At 35.0% G+C, this 16,472-nt stretch overlaps 1 protein-coding gene across 1 annotated transcript; it reads left to right on the plus strand.

Annotated features, from left to right (window-relative positions):
- Positions 1-3,549: 3,549 nt before the first annotated feature.
- On the plus strand, positions 3,550-6,443 carry LOC112032965 (probable WRKY transcription factor 15). The gene is made up of 3 exons (XM_024065735.2): positions 3,550-4,875; positions 4,958-5,083; positions 6,100-6,443. Exons 1-3 carry the CDS (start codon positions 4,175-4,177, stop codon positions 6,272-6,274), a joined length of 1,002 nt encoding a protein of 333 aa, XP_023921503.1. The 5' UTR covers positions 3,550-4,174; the 3' UTR covers positions 6,275-6,443.
- Positions 6,444-16,472: the final 10,029 nt, after the last annotated feature.

Raw genomic sequence — 16,472 nt, forward strand, 5'->3', positions numbered from 1 at the left:
TCAAGCCGAACAAAAACTTCGTTATATTCTTGACACTATTGTGTTCTTCTTCTCTCTACCAAAGTTCTTACCCCATTTTGGGGTGAAGCTGGTTTTCATACTATTCGTGCTATTAGTCGCATTCCAAGCATTGTCATCCATAATTAAACTTCATATGAGCACCTTTTTGGGTCACCCCTGACTATCATCATCTACGCTTCTTCAGTTCTGCTTGTTTCGTTCTTCTTCAGCCTCATGAGCACAACAAACTTAAGCCTCAATTCAGATTTTGTTGTTTCCTTAGCTAAGATGAAACTCAAAAGGGGTATCGGTGTTATGATCCTGTCTCTCATCGTCTTCGTGTTTCCCAAAATGTTGTCTTTTAGGAACACTGCTCCTTTGTTGAACTCTCTCACTTTCGTTCTTGCCTGACTACCTCCTCTGTTTTAGAAATATTTCCAAACGAGTCACATCTTCCTTCTAAAGTACTCTCGATCCTCCTTTGGACTTCTCTATCCAATCACCAGATATTTTTTATGTTTCTCCTAGATCACCCTTAAATGAACAGGTGGAAGATGAACAAGTTGATGATGAGCTACCCCACTTTGAGCCTGAGTACCCTGCTCCCGCTTCACCTAAATATCTTCCACAAGACATTCTACCTCGTCACTTAACTTGGGTAAGATCAATTCCTGCACATTTACTTGACTATCATTATTACACTGCCCTTTCTACACTACATGAGCCTCACACCTATCGTGAGGCCTCCACTAACCCTTTATGGCAGATTGTAATAAAAAAGGAAATTGATGCATTATCCAAAAACCATACTTGGGATTTGGTTACTCTCCCTCCTGGACAATCTGTGGTTGGTTATAAGTGAATTTATAAGATCAAAACTCGGTCTGATGGGTCTATTGAGCGCTATAAGGCTTGTCTTATTGCAAAAGGTTTTACACAGGAGTATGGGATTGATTATGAAGAGACCTTTACTTCGGTTGCTCATATCTTATTTATTCATGCCCTCTTAGCTGTTGTTATTGCCAGTAAATGTGACATTTTTTAGATGAATGTCAAAAATGTCTTTCTTAATGGGGATTTAAGTGAAGAAGTTTATATGCAACCTCCTCCTGTCTCTCTATTGAATTAAACAAGGTTTGTCACCTTCGATGTGCACTTTATAGCCTTAAATAAGCTCCAAGAGCTTGGTTTGCCAAGTTTAGCTCTACCATCTTTCGCTTGGGCTATACTGCCAATCCTTATAATTCTACCTTATTTCTTCATTACACCGACAAAGGCACCATTTTGCTTCTTCTATGTGTGGATGATATGATCATAACTAGTGATGACCTCAGTGACATTCAAGAACTCAAGGATTTTCTTAGTTAGCAGTTTGAGATGAAAGATCTTGGACATCTCAACTACTTCTTGGGTCTTGATATCACTCATTCCATAGATTGTCTTTATATTACTCAAGCTAAGTATGCTTCTAAACTTTTGTCTTGAGCTAGACTCACTGATAGCAAGACTATTAACACTCTAGTTGAACTTAATGCACATCTGACTCTTTCGGGGAAAAACCATTGTCTAATCCCTCTCTTTATAAACAATTGGTTAGCAGCCTAGTTTATCTCATTGTTACTCGTCCAGACATTTCCTATACTATTCACCAAGTGAGCCAGTATTTGTCTGCTCCACAATCGACTCACTATACTGCTGCTCTGCGTATTCTTCGATACTTGAAGGGCACTCTCTTCCACGGTTTTTTTTTACTCTGCTCTGTCTCCTCTTGTTCTCCGTGCATTCTCTGATGCTGAATGGGCAGGAGATCCCACTGATCGTAGATCCACCATTGGTTATTACTTTTTTCTTGGTTCTTCTCTAATTTCTTAGCAAAGCAAGAAACAAACCCTTGTAGCCCGCTCTAGTATTGAAGCAAAATATTGTACCCTTGCTGATACCACATCCAAACTTCTTTGGCTACGATGGCTTCTTAAGGACTTAGATGTGTCCACATCCTCTGCTACTTCTCTTTATTGTGACAACCAAAGTGCCATTCATATTGCTCACAATGATGTCTTCTATGAACAAACTAAATACATTGAGATCGATTGCCATTTTATCTGTTATCATCTTATTCATGGTGCTCTCAAGCTGTTCTTGACCTCCTCTAAAGATCAACTTGTAGATATTTTCACCAAGTCACATCCTAAGGGACATTTTTGTGCTTTGGTTGACAATCTCAAGTTGATCTCACACCTACCTTGAGTTTGAGGGGGGCTATTAACGTGTAATAGATTGTGGGCTTTTGGCCCATCTTATTTACTTATATAACACACATACTTGTACTACACACTCTACCTCCTATATAAAGGCACTCATGTGTATTTTATCACTTGAGAAATACAATACTATTCATTCAGTATTTCTAACATTTATAAAATATACCTATATTTTAAAAAAATCAAAAATTTTGAAGAGGCCAAGGCTCCCTAAGCATGCATGTGGCTCCACCACTGGGTTTTAGACCGTATAATTAAAGCTTACGTTTGATAATAGCAATCTATCTAATATTAAGCAGAAAATTATTAGCGGTAACGCTATTTGGTAGATTTGGTTTTTCTTGGAACTAAAACCATTTCAATTGCTTTTACCAAGATAACTACAGCCCTTCATCATAGCTCCCTGTGGTAAACATGATACTAGTGGAGGTCGAGGTCGAGGTGGTCGTGGCAAATTAGGTTGTAACACAATTGGTCCTCGGTATTTTCTAGTGATTCTACGAAGTAGAAAACATATCCAGCAAAGAAGTGCTTTAATTATTATATGATTTCTTTAGCATTATTATTACAAGGTATAATAAACAATGCAATAACGAGAGGAGTAGAAACACAGCCACTAAAAGCCAACCTTTGGGAACAAGCATGCTTCTATCATGAATCCAAAAGGATAAATGCCAATGGTCGTAGGCCATGAGTGAGAGACACTGATTGCAATCCTGGTTGGTTGCCTGATTTAGTGGATATTAGATTCATGGGCAAGTGGAATGATGCTACATACAACTAAAGTCCTTCACCTATATCTTTGAATCTTTTTATGTCTTCTTCTGTACCAGACATGCCCCCACAATCCACTTATACTACCAGATAAAAGTAAGGGGCTGAACTACTAGCCTCTCTCTCTCTCTCTCTCTCAATAGAATTATTTTCCCTACATTTATATATTTATATTTATTATGTCATAAATCTCTAATGGGTTCATTTGAAAACACCAAATTTTTCGTTAAAAATGCTGTAGATAAATATAAAAGTTAGTTAAAATAGTAAGACTTATAAATAGTACTAAAAAGTGCAGTAGAATCATAAATAGTAACAAAAATAAGCTGAATAATAAAAATAAACTGACTTTAAACTCTAATCCTGAATGCAACCTACCTTTCTTCAAATTGGGGTATAAACTTCTTCAATATAGTACCTGGAAGCATCACGCGTCTTACATATAATGTCAGAAACATCCTTGTGTTTTAAACAAAACTAGCATCCCAATGGTGATATATTGACCATTATCTTCCTGTGTAGATACGTATATAAAATAATGAAAAAGAGTAGTGCAACATGGACATGCAAAGAATTTATGGTGGTGTTCTATCTTAATGGCAGTTTTCAGAATAACCACAACCACAGTGTGCCCTGAATAAACACTAATTAAGGGTCACCAGGGAGGGTTGTACGACAGCCATAATTGAAGATGTGAGGAGCACAGAAAATTACAACCTCAGCATGCAATAACAGTAATCACCTTTGTTTCTATCAACTCCATCATTTTCAACTCTCTCTTTCTCTGACACACATTTTCTTTCTTACTTATTTAGGATTTTTCAGATGTATAATTCGTTAGTTAGTCATGTAATTTAAAGTTTACCGTCAACTATATATCTCGCCAACAAGTTAGATTTAATCAGTCGTGTATATCAAAAACTAATATAGAAGTCTTCATGAATTAGGTTTTGAATATTTTGTTCACTGCACCACGGGGAACATTATTTCTTTGACTCACTGGCGGTCTCTGGTACATGATTCTAATAAATAATAATATTAAAAAATTCAATATCTAGAAACCATAGCTCATCGGACCAAACTAATTATCTCTTTAGTACTGAATTATCAGAAGTTCAGCACGTACTGCAGAATAAATCATGAAAGAAGATTCAAGTGTGTGTGTTTCAATGACCCAAAGATGGAATTTCAAAGTTCATCAGGTTGCTCAGAATAGTTTCCGACATGCCCATCACCTTTTGAGATGTATTTCTGATCAAAATCACAAAAGAAGCATTCAGGAAGTAAGCCTGATTGCTCAGGATGCAGAAAATGAGTTCAGAAAACTGCTCACACTCCTTGATGGATCAATGTCATCAGATTGTAGGAGGATCAGAAAGGGTCCCTTGCCAAATTCCCATGACATAAACCCGGCTGAACTGATGGACAGTCCAAATTCTTCACCCCAAGATTTCACACGCAATTCAACTCAAACCTGCATAGTCAGAGAGTTATTTCCCCTTCAGAGTAATAAATCACCTACTGCTTTGATCCAGAGTGACAATTTCAGCTTATGTAGGCATAAACAGAATCAGGAATTACAGCAATGTTACTCTCAAACAAATATTGTTGCTAATAAATCTATCACGGTGCAGAGCCAATTCTCAGAACATAGCACTTCTTTGATCAGCATGGATGGAAGTAGCATTGACAAGCAGACAATTCGCTTCTCATCATCAGAAACTTTGGCTTCGCCGGATGAATCCTCCATGTTATTTTACAAGAGGAAGTGTGAGGTGAAAAGTGGAGATAGTACAACATGCGTCGTCTCAACAGGTGGATGTCATTGCTCCAAGCAAAGGTGAATCCTTGCCTGAATTCCATGTATATGAATTTCGACTGCATCTCATTTTTTTTCTTCTACATGTGATTTGTCTTGAAAGGAAACTGAGAATAAAGAGAGCAATTACAGTTCCAGCTTTAAGCAATAAACCAGCAGATATACCTCCTGATGACTACTCCTGGAGGAAGTATGGGCAGAAGCCCATAAAGGGATCTCCACATCCAAGGTATGTTCATGTTTCTTATTCCTTTCTCTCTTTGAATCAGATATTCTTCTCTGCTTGCAAATCATATTGGTCAGGAATGTATTGGTTACGTTGATACCTTCAACTTTGCAACACTAGGTTCAATATGTGAATTTTAGTGTTCCATCTTATATATCTTATAGATCAAATTATGTACTTTTAGCAGAGATGAATTTTAGAACTACTAACGGATTTTGTGCCTAAATATATCATACAATTAGACTGGAAAGATGGGAAAAGGCCAAAAACAAAAACATTATTATCATAAGTTAATTAAGAAATAATTTGGTTGTTATAGGATTTCAAATTCTCTCTTCTTTTATCATCACAGAGCAAGGTGAAGCCTGACTATATTTTTCATTTGTGTTCTATGGAGAAAATAATTGAATTCATTTTTATTTTTATTTTTTCTTAGTAGATCCTCTTGTCTTAATCAGACTGACTATTATAATCATCACTTCATGTTTATAGTTGTGACATCACTCACCTGTTGTGATGATTGAGCTTACCTATTGAATTTCAGTTTGGACCATGAAATTTTCCTCCCTGCTGGAACTTTCAAATCTAGGATAACTCCCATGAAGTGTGTTCATTTTAACATAAATCAAGAGAAAAAGACTGCATATTCTTATCATCCAATTAAGTCCCATACTCAAATCATTTTCTGATGTCACTGAAAACTTCACCATTCTTGAAATTCAAACTGAAATCTTTAGTGTTTGGGAAGATCAAACTAAAGATGCTTCAACTTCTTTATTGTGCAACCACTAGAGATGCAAAGATTTAGATGGTCTAGACTAGAGCATCTGATATGTGGCCCATTGATGAATATTAAGACTAGTGGGTAGTGATGGAGAATAGGTTTGCCATCATGTGTTGCATGATTGAAAACCAACTTTCTTTTTATTTGTACCCTTAATTCTAAGAGTTTTTAATTAAAGTTACTCTACGCAACAATAACATAGCTGACTTGTACTTGTCATGCTTTGTTTCCAAAGGAGCTATTACAAATGCAGCAGCGTGAGGAACTGCCCTGCAAGAAAGCAAGTAGAACGATGTTTGGAGGATCCTACCATGTTGGTTGTGACATATGAAGGAGACCATAACCACCCGAAAATTGCTTACCAAGCAAGCATCCAGCCTAATGACCCAGGTCCATCACTAAACTACTGAAAATTGTAACGATCCATTCCAGAAAAATTCCTGCTAGTAGATGGTCAATGATTTTTGCTTTATTAAGTATTTACCTCTTTATTCTATGTAGTAATTTTAATTTATTACTTGAGTAGTTGTACATACTATCTCGTAAAAAATTCTAATGCATTTCTAAATTTTTAGTGTGCTCTATTGATTTAGGCAAAAATCTAAAACTGATCCTATAACTTTCAGCTTTTGTTATTTCAGTCCTTTAACTTTCAATTTTGTCATTTCAGTCTTCTAAGTATCAATTTTTATTAATGTAGTATTCTGTTAGACATCTGTTAAGTGGTACCGTTAAGTTTTTTTTTTTTTTTTTTTTTTTTTTTTTTTTTTTTTTATAAAAATATGTTATTAAAAAAAAAATTGTTAGTGGATTTTGCTAGTGTTAGTGTATATAGTGTTAAGATATATTTGTATCATGGGTATGTATCATAACTTTTGTTGTTTGGTTTTGATATTTGTCTTTAGGTTTTTTTTGCTTGAGTATGAAATTATAATCATTGATTGTATTTGTTAGGTTTTTATCACGGGTATGTATCATGAATTTCTTTTGTTGTTTGGTTTGATTTTTTTTATTTATTTATTTTTTTTTATTTTTTTGTTTGAGTATTAAAATCATTGAGTATTGTTAGGTTTGATATTTGGGTCTACTCTATTTTTCTAATACTCTAGTTACTTTCAAGCCAATAGCCCAATTTCTACCAACTATTTTGACAAGACCATAAAATTGTTACTTTCTCAAAACAAAAAAAAAATTAAATAATAAAAATTGTTTGTTTATGTAACCAATGTCGTTTGTAAGTTTTTTTTTTTTTTTTTTGAGACAACCAATGCATATAAATTACTACTAGAGGTTTTTATTTAACTAAAAGAAAAAAACTACTAGAGGTTTTTGTCAAAGCAATGCCTTTTTCCCAAATAATAATTAAAAAGAATCGCAGAAAGAAGGAAAAAGAAACGATTGTTGCCGAAGGTGATGTTTTATGCTTCCACAATATTGCAAGCCACAAACTTTAATCAAATACCCACAATGTTGCAACTTACAAGTCACGAACCTTAATCAAACAATAAATCTAAGATAAAACACACAAACGATCCTAAGGTTTATTTTTCATGGGTATGTATCATGAATTTCTTTTATTGTTTGGTTTGATTTCTCCTTTTTTTTTTTTTTTTTTTTTTTNAAAGAAAAAAAGAAAAAAAAAAGAGAAGGAAAACATTGAAGGGAACGACGTCGTCCCTTTCCCTGAAATGAGGACGAAATTGGGAAACTAATTTCATTTTCCAAACAATATAATTAGTAGGCCACTTTTTCAAACTATATAACTTTCTAACATCTCAAGCCTAAGAGGCTCGATTTTGGACTTATAAATAAACCGAGCCTAAGAGGCTCGGTTTTCATGTTCTGAGGCATCCTGACGTGGCTTTTTTTCCACGTGGAAATCAAGTCTTATAGACTCGATTTTCATACTCGATTCTCAAAAGCTCGATTTCTGTGATCTAAGATTCCATGTAGATGGCACATAGAAATCAAGTCTTAGAGACTCGGTTTGCTAAAAGTGAAACTGAGTCTCAGAAACTCAAATTTTAAATTGTGGTGAAAAATTACTCTACGTGGCAATCATGTCTGGCTCCCTATATCATATCTAATTTTTGTCTGGGTCTCTCAGGTCTCATACACACATTTAGCAGGTCATACTCCCAACACTCATTGTAGTCTTCTCCTCTCTCACTCCCCCTCTCACTCATACAATCTCAGCACATTTGCACATCCTCATGTCAAGTAAGGGTCTGTTGATTGTTTAGTGTATATAGTGTTAGTGGATTTTGCTAGTGTTAGTGTATATAGTGTTAAGATATATTTGTATCATGGGTATGTATCATAACTTTTGTTGTTTGGTTTTGATATTTGTCTTTAGGTTTTTTTTGCTTGAGTATGAAATTATAATCATTGATTGTATTTGTTAGGTTTTTATCACGGGTATGTATCATGAATTTCTTTTGTTGTTTGGTTTTTTTTATTTATTTATTTTTTTTTATTTTTTTTGTTTGAGTATTAAAATCATTGAGTATTGTTAGGTTTGATATTTGGGTCTACTCTATTTTTCTAATACTCTAGTTACTTTCAAGCCAATAGCCCAATTTCTACCAACTATTTTGACAAGACCATAAAATTGTTACTTTCTCAAAACAAAAAAAAAATTAATAATAATAAAATTGTTTGTTTATGTAACCAATGTCGTTTGTAAGTTTTTTTTTTTTTTTTTTGAGACAACCAATGCATATAAATTACTACTAGAGGTTTTTATTTAACTAAAAGAAAAAAACTACTAGAGGTTTTTGTCAAAGCAATGCCTTTTTCCCAAATAATAATTAAAAAGAATCGCAGAAAGAAGGAAAAAGAAACGATTGTTGCCGAAGGTGATGTTTTATGCTTCCACAATATTGCAAGCCACAAACTTTAATCAAATACCCACAATGTTGCAACTTACAAGTCACGAACCTTAATCAAACAATAAATCTAAGATAAAACACACAAACGATCCTAAGGTTTATTTTTCATGGGTATGTATCATGAATTTCTTTTATTGTTTGGTTTGATTTCTCCTTTTTTTTTTTTTTTTTTTTTGCGCTTGGGTATTAAAATCATTGAGTATTGTTAGGTTTTTATCATGGGTATGTATCATGAATTTCTTTTGTTGTTTGGTTTGATATTTTTTTTTTTTTTTGCTTTAGTATGAAAATCATTGAGTATTGTTAGGTTTTTATCATGGGTATGTATCATGAATTTCTTTTGTTGTTTGGGTTGATATTTGTCTTTAATTTTTTTTTGCTTGAGTATGAAATAATGATTGATATATTTAAGATTATTCTTGATATATTTGTATTGTTAGGTTTGTAATGATTGTATTGTTGTTTGGTTTGATATTTTTATTTATATTTTTGTTAGAGTTGATTTGAAATTTTGTAATGGGGGTGAGTTTTGTCTTTAGATTTTTTTTGTTTGAGTATGAAATGATAATGATTGTGTGTTTGTATGTGATGTGGGGTGAGTATATGCAAATGTGGGGTGACAAGTTGTAATTTTTGAACTTTGAGTAGATAGAAAAGGTTTTGCAATTGATGTTAAATGAAAGAGATAAAAATATGTCATTAACATATTATTACACTTGACTCTAATAGGTTCACAATCTCTGAAGAATATTGATATAAATGTATACTACGATGGACCCCTTGTCAATCTTGGAGAGATTGACGGATTCCCATTTAGAGGGCCGGGTATCGAATGCTACTACATGATGATACGTCGTAAGTTGAAGACGATAAATGATTTGAAGAAGAAAATAATGGAAGAATTGAATTTGAACCCTGCTTGTTATGACATACAGATTATTTATCGTTACCCACAAGAAGTCCTTCATGAACGGATAAATTACGGGTATATGGTGATCAAAGAAGACAAACATGTAAAGATCATATTTAATATGATCCATAAAATGGCCCAAGTAAAAGCTGTTGAGTTGTACGTAAGTTCGGAGTCGCTTGTAGAAGCTGATACTGAGGAGGTGCAACAAACAACTACATCTTTACAATTTACAGCCCTAGATGATAGATGCACTACAATGGGAGGCTATATAATGTATCCCAGCAAGTATATATATACATATATCTCCAATTTCTCCATTCTTAGTAACAATTTACCATAACTGACCAAATCAAACTTAGATCAAAGTAAATTTTGATCAACAAAGCACTAAAATTAAATCATCAGCAAATATAAACAAACCCAGAAACATAATCCGATTCCACAGAAAATATAAACAAACCTAGAAACTTAGAAACATAATCCAATCTCAAAAAACAATAAAGCTTCGATCTTTTTAACAGTTCTATTATAAATTCAAAACAGAAACCAAAATAGAAAAAAATGAATTGAAACCAAAGTTTTTTTGATTTTTCCCACTGTTTCTTGGCAACCAAACGGTGAAACACACTTTGAAGCGACTCACCTTTTTTTTTAGTTTTGAGAGACCGCGTAGACTAAAGGAACTCAAAGCTCTGTGAGTGAGAGTGGAGACTTTATCAAAGCTCTGTCCACCTCGTTGTGGCTTTATCTACTCTTTCAACGAAGGTATGTGAAATAGACTGAGTGAGAGAAGAGGGTGAGAGAGAGTGGAGAGGGTGAGTGAGAGAGGCGCTAAAGTGTGAGAGTAAGAGGGTGAGTGAGACCGTGAGACTGGTCTGTGTGAGAGAAAGGATGAGTGAGAGTGGAGAGTTAGAGTAAGAGGTGTTAAATTTGAAAAACCCCATATTTGAAACCGAGCCTTAGAAACTCGGTTTCTTGGTCTTCTACGTGGTTCAACCACGTCATAGCCAGATTGCCACGTGGACACCACGTGGGAAAACGAGTCTCTAAGACTCGATTTTCAGGTAGACCTCAGGCTAGATCAGATTTGATCAAAACATGAAAGTCGAGCTTCAAAGACTTGATTTATAGGCCCAAAATCGAGTCTTTGAGACTTGAGATGTTAGTAAATAATATAGTTTGAGAACTGGACATACTAACTAAATAGTTGGGAAATCATGGTTAAATTCCAATTTTGGTCCTAAAATGAGAGAATGCATTTCGATCCACATCGGTCAAGCCGGTATTCAGGTCGGCAATGCTTCCTGGGAACTTTACTGCCTCGAGCATGGCATTCAAGCCGACTCTCAACTCAAAAGATGGTTTTGAGTTGCATGTAGCCACTGCCCACATGGGAGAGGTAATTCTTGGGAACTCTACTAATGTGGATTTGCTTAGCACCCATGGTAAGATAGGTGACTATATGGTGAAATAGTCCTAAATACACCTATCTTTTCCTCTATTGATTATATCCTTGGGTTTTCCTTTAACTTCTTATATATAAGTTTGACAACTGGATTGTTTAATCATATATGTCTCTGGGTATGGTTTTCTTGTCCCATGGACATAGGAGCTTGTGTTACATGGTTTCTGGTCAACTTTTTCATAGTATTACACTTCTTTAGCCTGATATTTTCGCATTTAGCTTTAGGCTTGCTTGAGATTTTTTTTTTTTTTTTTTTTTTTTTTTTTTTTTTTTTTTTTTTTTTTCAGCCTGATGGCCAGATGTCGAGTGATAAGACTATCGGCGGAGGAGACGATGCCTTCAACACCTTCTTCACTGAAACTGGTTCAGGAAAGCACATTCCTCTCGTTTCCCTTCCAACGTTTTTTTTTTTTTTTTTTTTAATAACAGATTTTGTTTTCTTTTTAAAAAAAAGATAAAAATAAAAAAAATAAAAAAATAAAAAAATAAAAACCTTAACGGCACCACTTAACAAATGTCTAATAAAATACTACATTGACAAAAATTAAAACTTAGAGGACTGAAATGACAAACGCTAAAAGTTAGAGGGACAATTTTAAATTTTTGCCAAAAATTTTTGTTTCTGGATTTTAACTACCTCGTCGTCTATAACTTGCTTCCGTCATTTATTGCAAATCTTATTCTTTTCATTTCTCTCCCCACAAATGCTAGAATTTAAAATGGGTCTTGTTTTGTTGGTCTAATTTAATAAAAAAATTATTCTTATAATTATAAGGTATAATGTAAATTTATATTATAGACACATAAAAAGTGACAAAATATTATACATATTTATAAAAAAATGATAAATATACACTTATTGTAAATGTGTACACATTTATCACTTTTTGTTTATCACTTGCGAGTACAAAACATAAAGGTAAATTTTAATATCGCTCTGCAGCTATAGACCAATTTTATTTAGCACAAACAAGCCATTGGACCTGGTTTCGCCTCTCTTTGTTAAGCTAATGGTAGCTTTTTGCCGTGGGCTTTTACTTGTTCAAGTTGTTTACCATGATCTTCTATTCACTATTTCTCTTCACAAAACCCAAATTTAAAGACAAAAAAAAAACTACTAGTTCCTAATGACGAAGAGGAGGATTGTCCAAAGAATGGACAAGCCTACTTAAAGACAGCCTAGTAAAAGACAAAAAAAAACTACTAGTTCCTAATGACGAAGAGGATGGTTGCCCAAACTAATGGATAAGCCTATTGACATAAAAACACAGTAGCGAGTCCCAAGCACAATACAATCACCCCAAAACACACTGGAGTGTTTATTGAGAGAAAACCTGAAAGACAAAGGATTTTTGGGACCTGTTTACTGAGAGAAAATCCTGAAAACAAGACAAAGGATTCTTTGGGACCCATAGTACCAAGTGATCTACTAAACATGAATAGTTGCAGTTCAAATCACTTATAAAACCCTCCAAGCTAAATAATGACTATGTACTGGGGCCATCTTGCTGGTAACTGATTCCTTGAATCTTTTCTTCTTGTTAGTCATTAAATCTGCCAATTGAGCCACCAATTGCAAAAGACCAGGCCTCCTAGAGATTTTGGACTGCTCTATTGATTCCCTAACACCAAACAACAACAAGAACTCTGAAGGATTCTATGTGTGTATTGGTTTTTGTTTGTTCGTTTAGACCCCTGAAACCAGATTATTTAAACTATTATATTAACCAAGTGATTACTTAAATTAATTATTCAAAACTAAGTTAAACACGAATAAATCATATCATACAAAGTATCGGAAAATAAATAATACCACAATATGATGACTTAAGAAAATCGATGAAATGAACTAGTAAAAACCTAGAGAAGATTCTTTTTTTTTTTTTTTTTTTTTTTGCGCTTGGGTATTAAAATCATTGAGTATTGTTAGGTTTTTATCATGGGTATGTATCATGAATTTCTTTTGTTGTTTGGTTTGATATTTTTTTTTTTTTTTTGCTTTAGTATGAAAATCATTGAGTATTGTTAGGTTTTTATCATGGGTATGTATCATGAATTTCTTTTGTTGTTTGGGTTGATATTTGTCTTTAATTTTTTTTTGCTTGAGTATGAAATAATGATTGATATATTTAAGATTATTCTTGATATATTTGTATTGTTAGGTTTGTAATGATTGTATTGTTGTTTGGTTTGATATTTTTATTTATATTTTTGTTAGAGTTGATTTGAAATTTTGTAATGGGGGTGAGTTTTGTCTTTAGATTTTTTTTGTTTGAGTATGAAATGATAATGATTGTGTGTTTGTATGTGATGTGGGGTGAGTATATGCAAATGTGGGGTGACAAGTTGTAATTTTTGAACTTTGAGTAGATAGAAAAGGTTTTGCAATTGATGTTAAATGAAAGAGATAAAAATATGTCATTAACATATTATTACACTTGACTCTAATAGGTTCACAATCTCTGAAGAATATTGATATAAATGTATACTACGATGGACCCCTTGTCAATCTTGGAGGGATTGACGGATTCCCATTTAGAGGGCCGGGTATCGAATGCTACTACATGATGATACGTCGTAAGTTGAAGACGATAAATGATTTGAAGAAGAAAATAATGGAAGAATTGAATTTGAACCCTGCTTGTTATGACATACAGATTATTTATCGTTACCCACAAGAAGTCCTTCATGAACGGATAAATTACGGGTATATGGTGATCAAAGAAGACAAACATGTAAAGATCATATTTAATATGATCCATAAAATGGCCCAAGTAAAAGCTGTTGAGTTGTACGTAAGTTCGGAGTCGCTTGTAGAAGCTGATACTGAGGAGGTGCAACAAACAACTACATCTTTACAATTTACAGCCCTAGATGATAGATGCACTACAATGGGAGGCTATATAATGTATCCCAGCAAGTATATATATACATATATCTCCAATTTCTCCATTCTTAGTAACAATTTACCATAACTGACCAAATCAAACTTAGATCAAAGTAAATTTTGATCAACAAAGCACTAAAATTAAATCATCAGCAAATATAAACAAACCCAGAAACATAATCCGATTCCACAGAAAATATAAACAAACCTAGAAACTTAGAAACATAATCCAATCTCAAAAAACAATAAAGCTTCGATCTTTTTTAACAGTTCTATTATAAATTCAAAACAGAAACCAAAATAGAAAAAAATGAATTGAAACCAAAGTTTTTTTGATTTTTCCCACTGTTTCTTGGCAACCAAACGGTGAAACACACTTTGAAGCGACTCACCTTTTTTTTTAGTTTTGAGAGACCGCGTAGACTAAAGGAACTCAAAGCTCTGTGAGTGAGAGTGGAGACTTTATCAAAGCTCTGTCCACCTCGTTGTGGCTTTATCTACTCTTTCAACGAAGGTATGTGAAATAGACTGAGTGAGAGAAGAGGGTGAGAGAGAGTGGAGAGGGTGAGTGAGAGAGGCGCTAAAGTGTGAGAGTAAGAGGGTGAGTGAGACCGTGAGACTGGTCTGTGTGAGAGAAAGGATGAGTGAGAGTGGAGAGTTAGAGTAAGAGGTGTTAAATTTGAAAAACCCCATATTTGAAACCGAGCCTTAGAAACTCGGTTTCTTGGTCTTCTACGTGGTTCAACCACGTCATAGCCAGATTGCCACGTGGACACCACGTGGGAAAACGAGTCTCTAAGACTCGATTTTCAGGTAGACCTCAGGCTAGATCAGATTTGATCAAAACATGAAAGTCGAGCTTCAAAGACTTGATTTATAGGCCCAAAATCGAGTCTTTGAGACTTGAGATGTTAGTAAATAATATAGTTTGAGAACTGGACATACTAACTAAATAGTTGGGAAATCATGGTTAAATTCCAATTTTGGTCCTAAAATGAGAGAATGCATTTCGATCCACATCGGTCAAGCCGGTATTCAGGTCGGCAATGCTTCCTGGGAACTTTACTGCCTCGAGCATGGCATTCAAGCCGACTCTCAACTCAAAAGATGGTTTTGAGTTGCATGTAGCCACTGCCCACATGGGAGAGGTAATTCTTGGGAACTCTACTAATGTGGATTTGCTTAGCACCCATGGTAAGATAGGTGACTATATGGTGAAATAGTCCTAAATACACCTATCTTTTCCTCTATTGATTATATCCTTGGGTTTTCCTTTAACTTCTTATATATAAGTTTGACAACTGGATTGTTTAATCATATATGTCTCTGGGTATGGTTTTCTTGTCCCATGGACATAGGAGCTTGTGTTACATGGTTTCTGGTCAACTTTTTCATAGTATTACACTTCTTTAGCCTGATATTTTCGCATTTAGCTTTAGGCTTGCTTGAGATTTTTTTTTTTTTTTTTTTTTTTTTTTTTTTTTTTTTTTTTTTTTTTTTTTCTAGGCAGCTTTGGGCGGGTGTGAGGACATCCGTGCCAAGAGCCATTATGGCCGCAGCCCCCACTGGGCTTCCGATGCGGCAGAGTCTAGGCGTAACCCCGATGGTGCCATACAAGGTGGCCCGGAGGGATGTTGTTAGAGTACCTAACGTCTCTCCTCGGAGCGCACCCCGACGAAGAAGACGTACAAATTCATCTCATGGGCGGTGCTCGAGTGTTGCCGTCTCCAACGGCCAACACTCGTGAGGATTGGAGAGAATCAAGGGAACATCATAAGGGAAGGTATTCCGGAGCCCCTGCGTCTGCTCCTCTCTTTGTTCCAGCTCCGCCGCGCCGAGAAGGGAGTTGTTGGTGGCCTGGAAACAAGATGGCCCTCCCCCTTCCCTGCTTTTTGTGTCAAGCTCTCCCATTCTCTTTATACCATAAAAGCACGGCTTGACACTTCCCTCTGGCTAGCTTTTTTAGGGCGGCTCCACCTGGGCCTCTGATTGTAGAACTAGCTGGTAGGATTAGCTTGTAAATTTGTTTGTGAAACACGCCTGCCTGAGCCTCTGATTGTAATTTGTACTGTTTCTATTTATGAAATAATAATATCAAGATTTCTCTTTTCGCTGTCAAAAAAAAAAATTTTTTTTTTTTTTTTTTTTTTACTTCGCCAACCTACTGTAAAACGACCGCTTAGCACAATCGCCTGGTGCGCCGGCCAGCACCCTAATCCTCCCCACAGACGGCGCCAATTGTAGGGACTCAGTTTGGATTTGACCCTGAGTATAAATGGGTTTTCAGCCCAACAAGCCCAAACAATAAATTTATAGAGAGTGGGTTAAAGGTTTAGGTGCTGGCCGTCGTTCATCAAGCATGAACTCTTTTTTATAAAAGAAAATACTTAGAGTTTCTCTACAACTGGGGGGATGCTCCTCGGCCCATGGCCGAGGAGCCCCTTTTCTTCTC

Source organism: Quercus suber, unplaced genomic scaffold (genome assembly GCF_002906115.3).
Source record: "Quercus suber isolate HL8 unplaced genomic scaffold, Cork oak 2.0 scaffold_687, whole genome shotgun sequence".
In the NCBI taxonomy this organism is placed as follows: Eukaryota; Viridiplantae; Streptophyta; class Magnoliopsida; order Fagales; family Fagaceae; genus Quercus; species Quercus suber.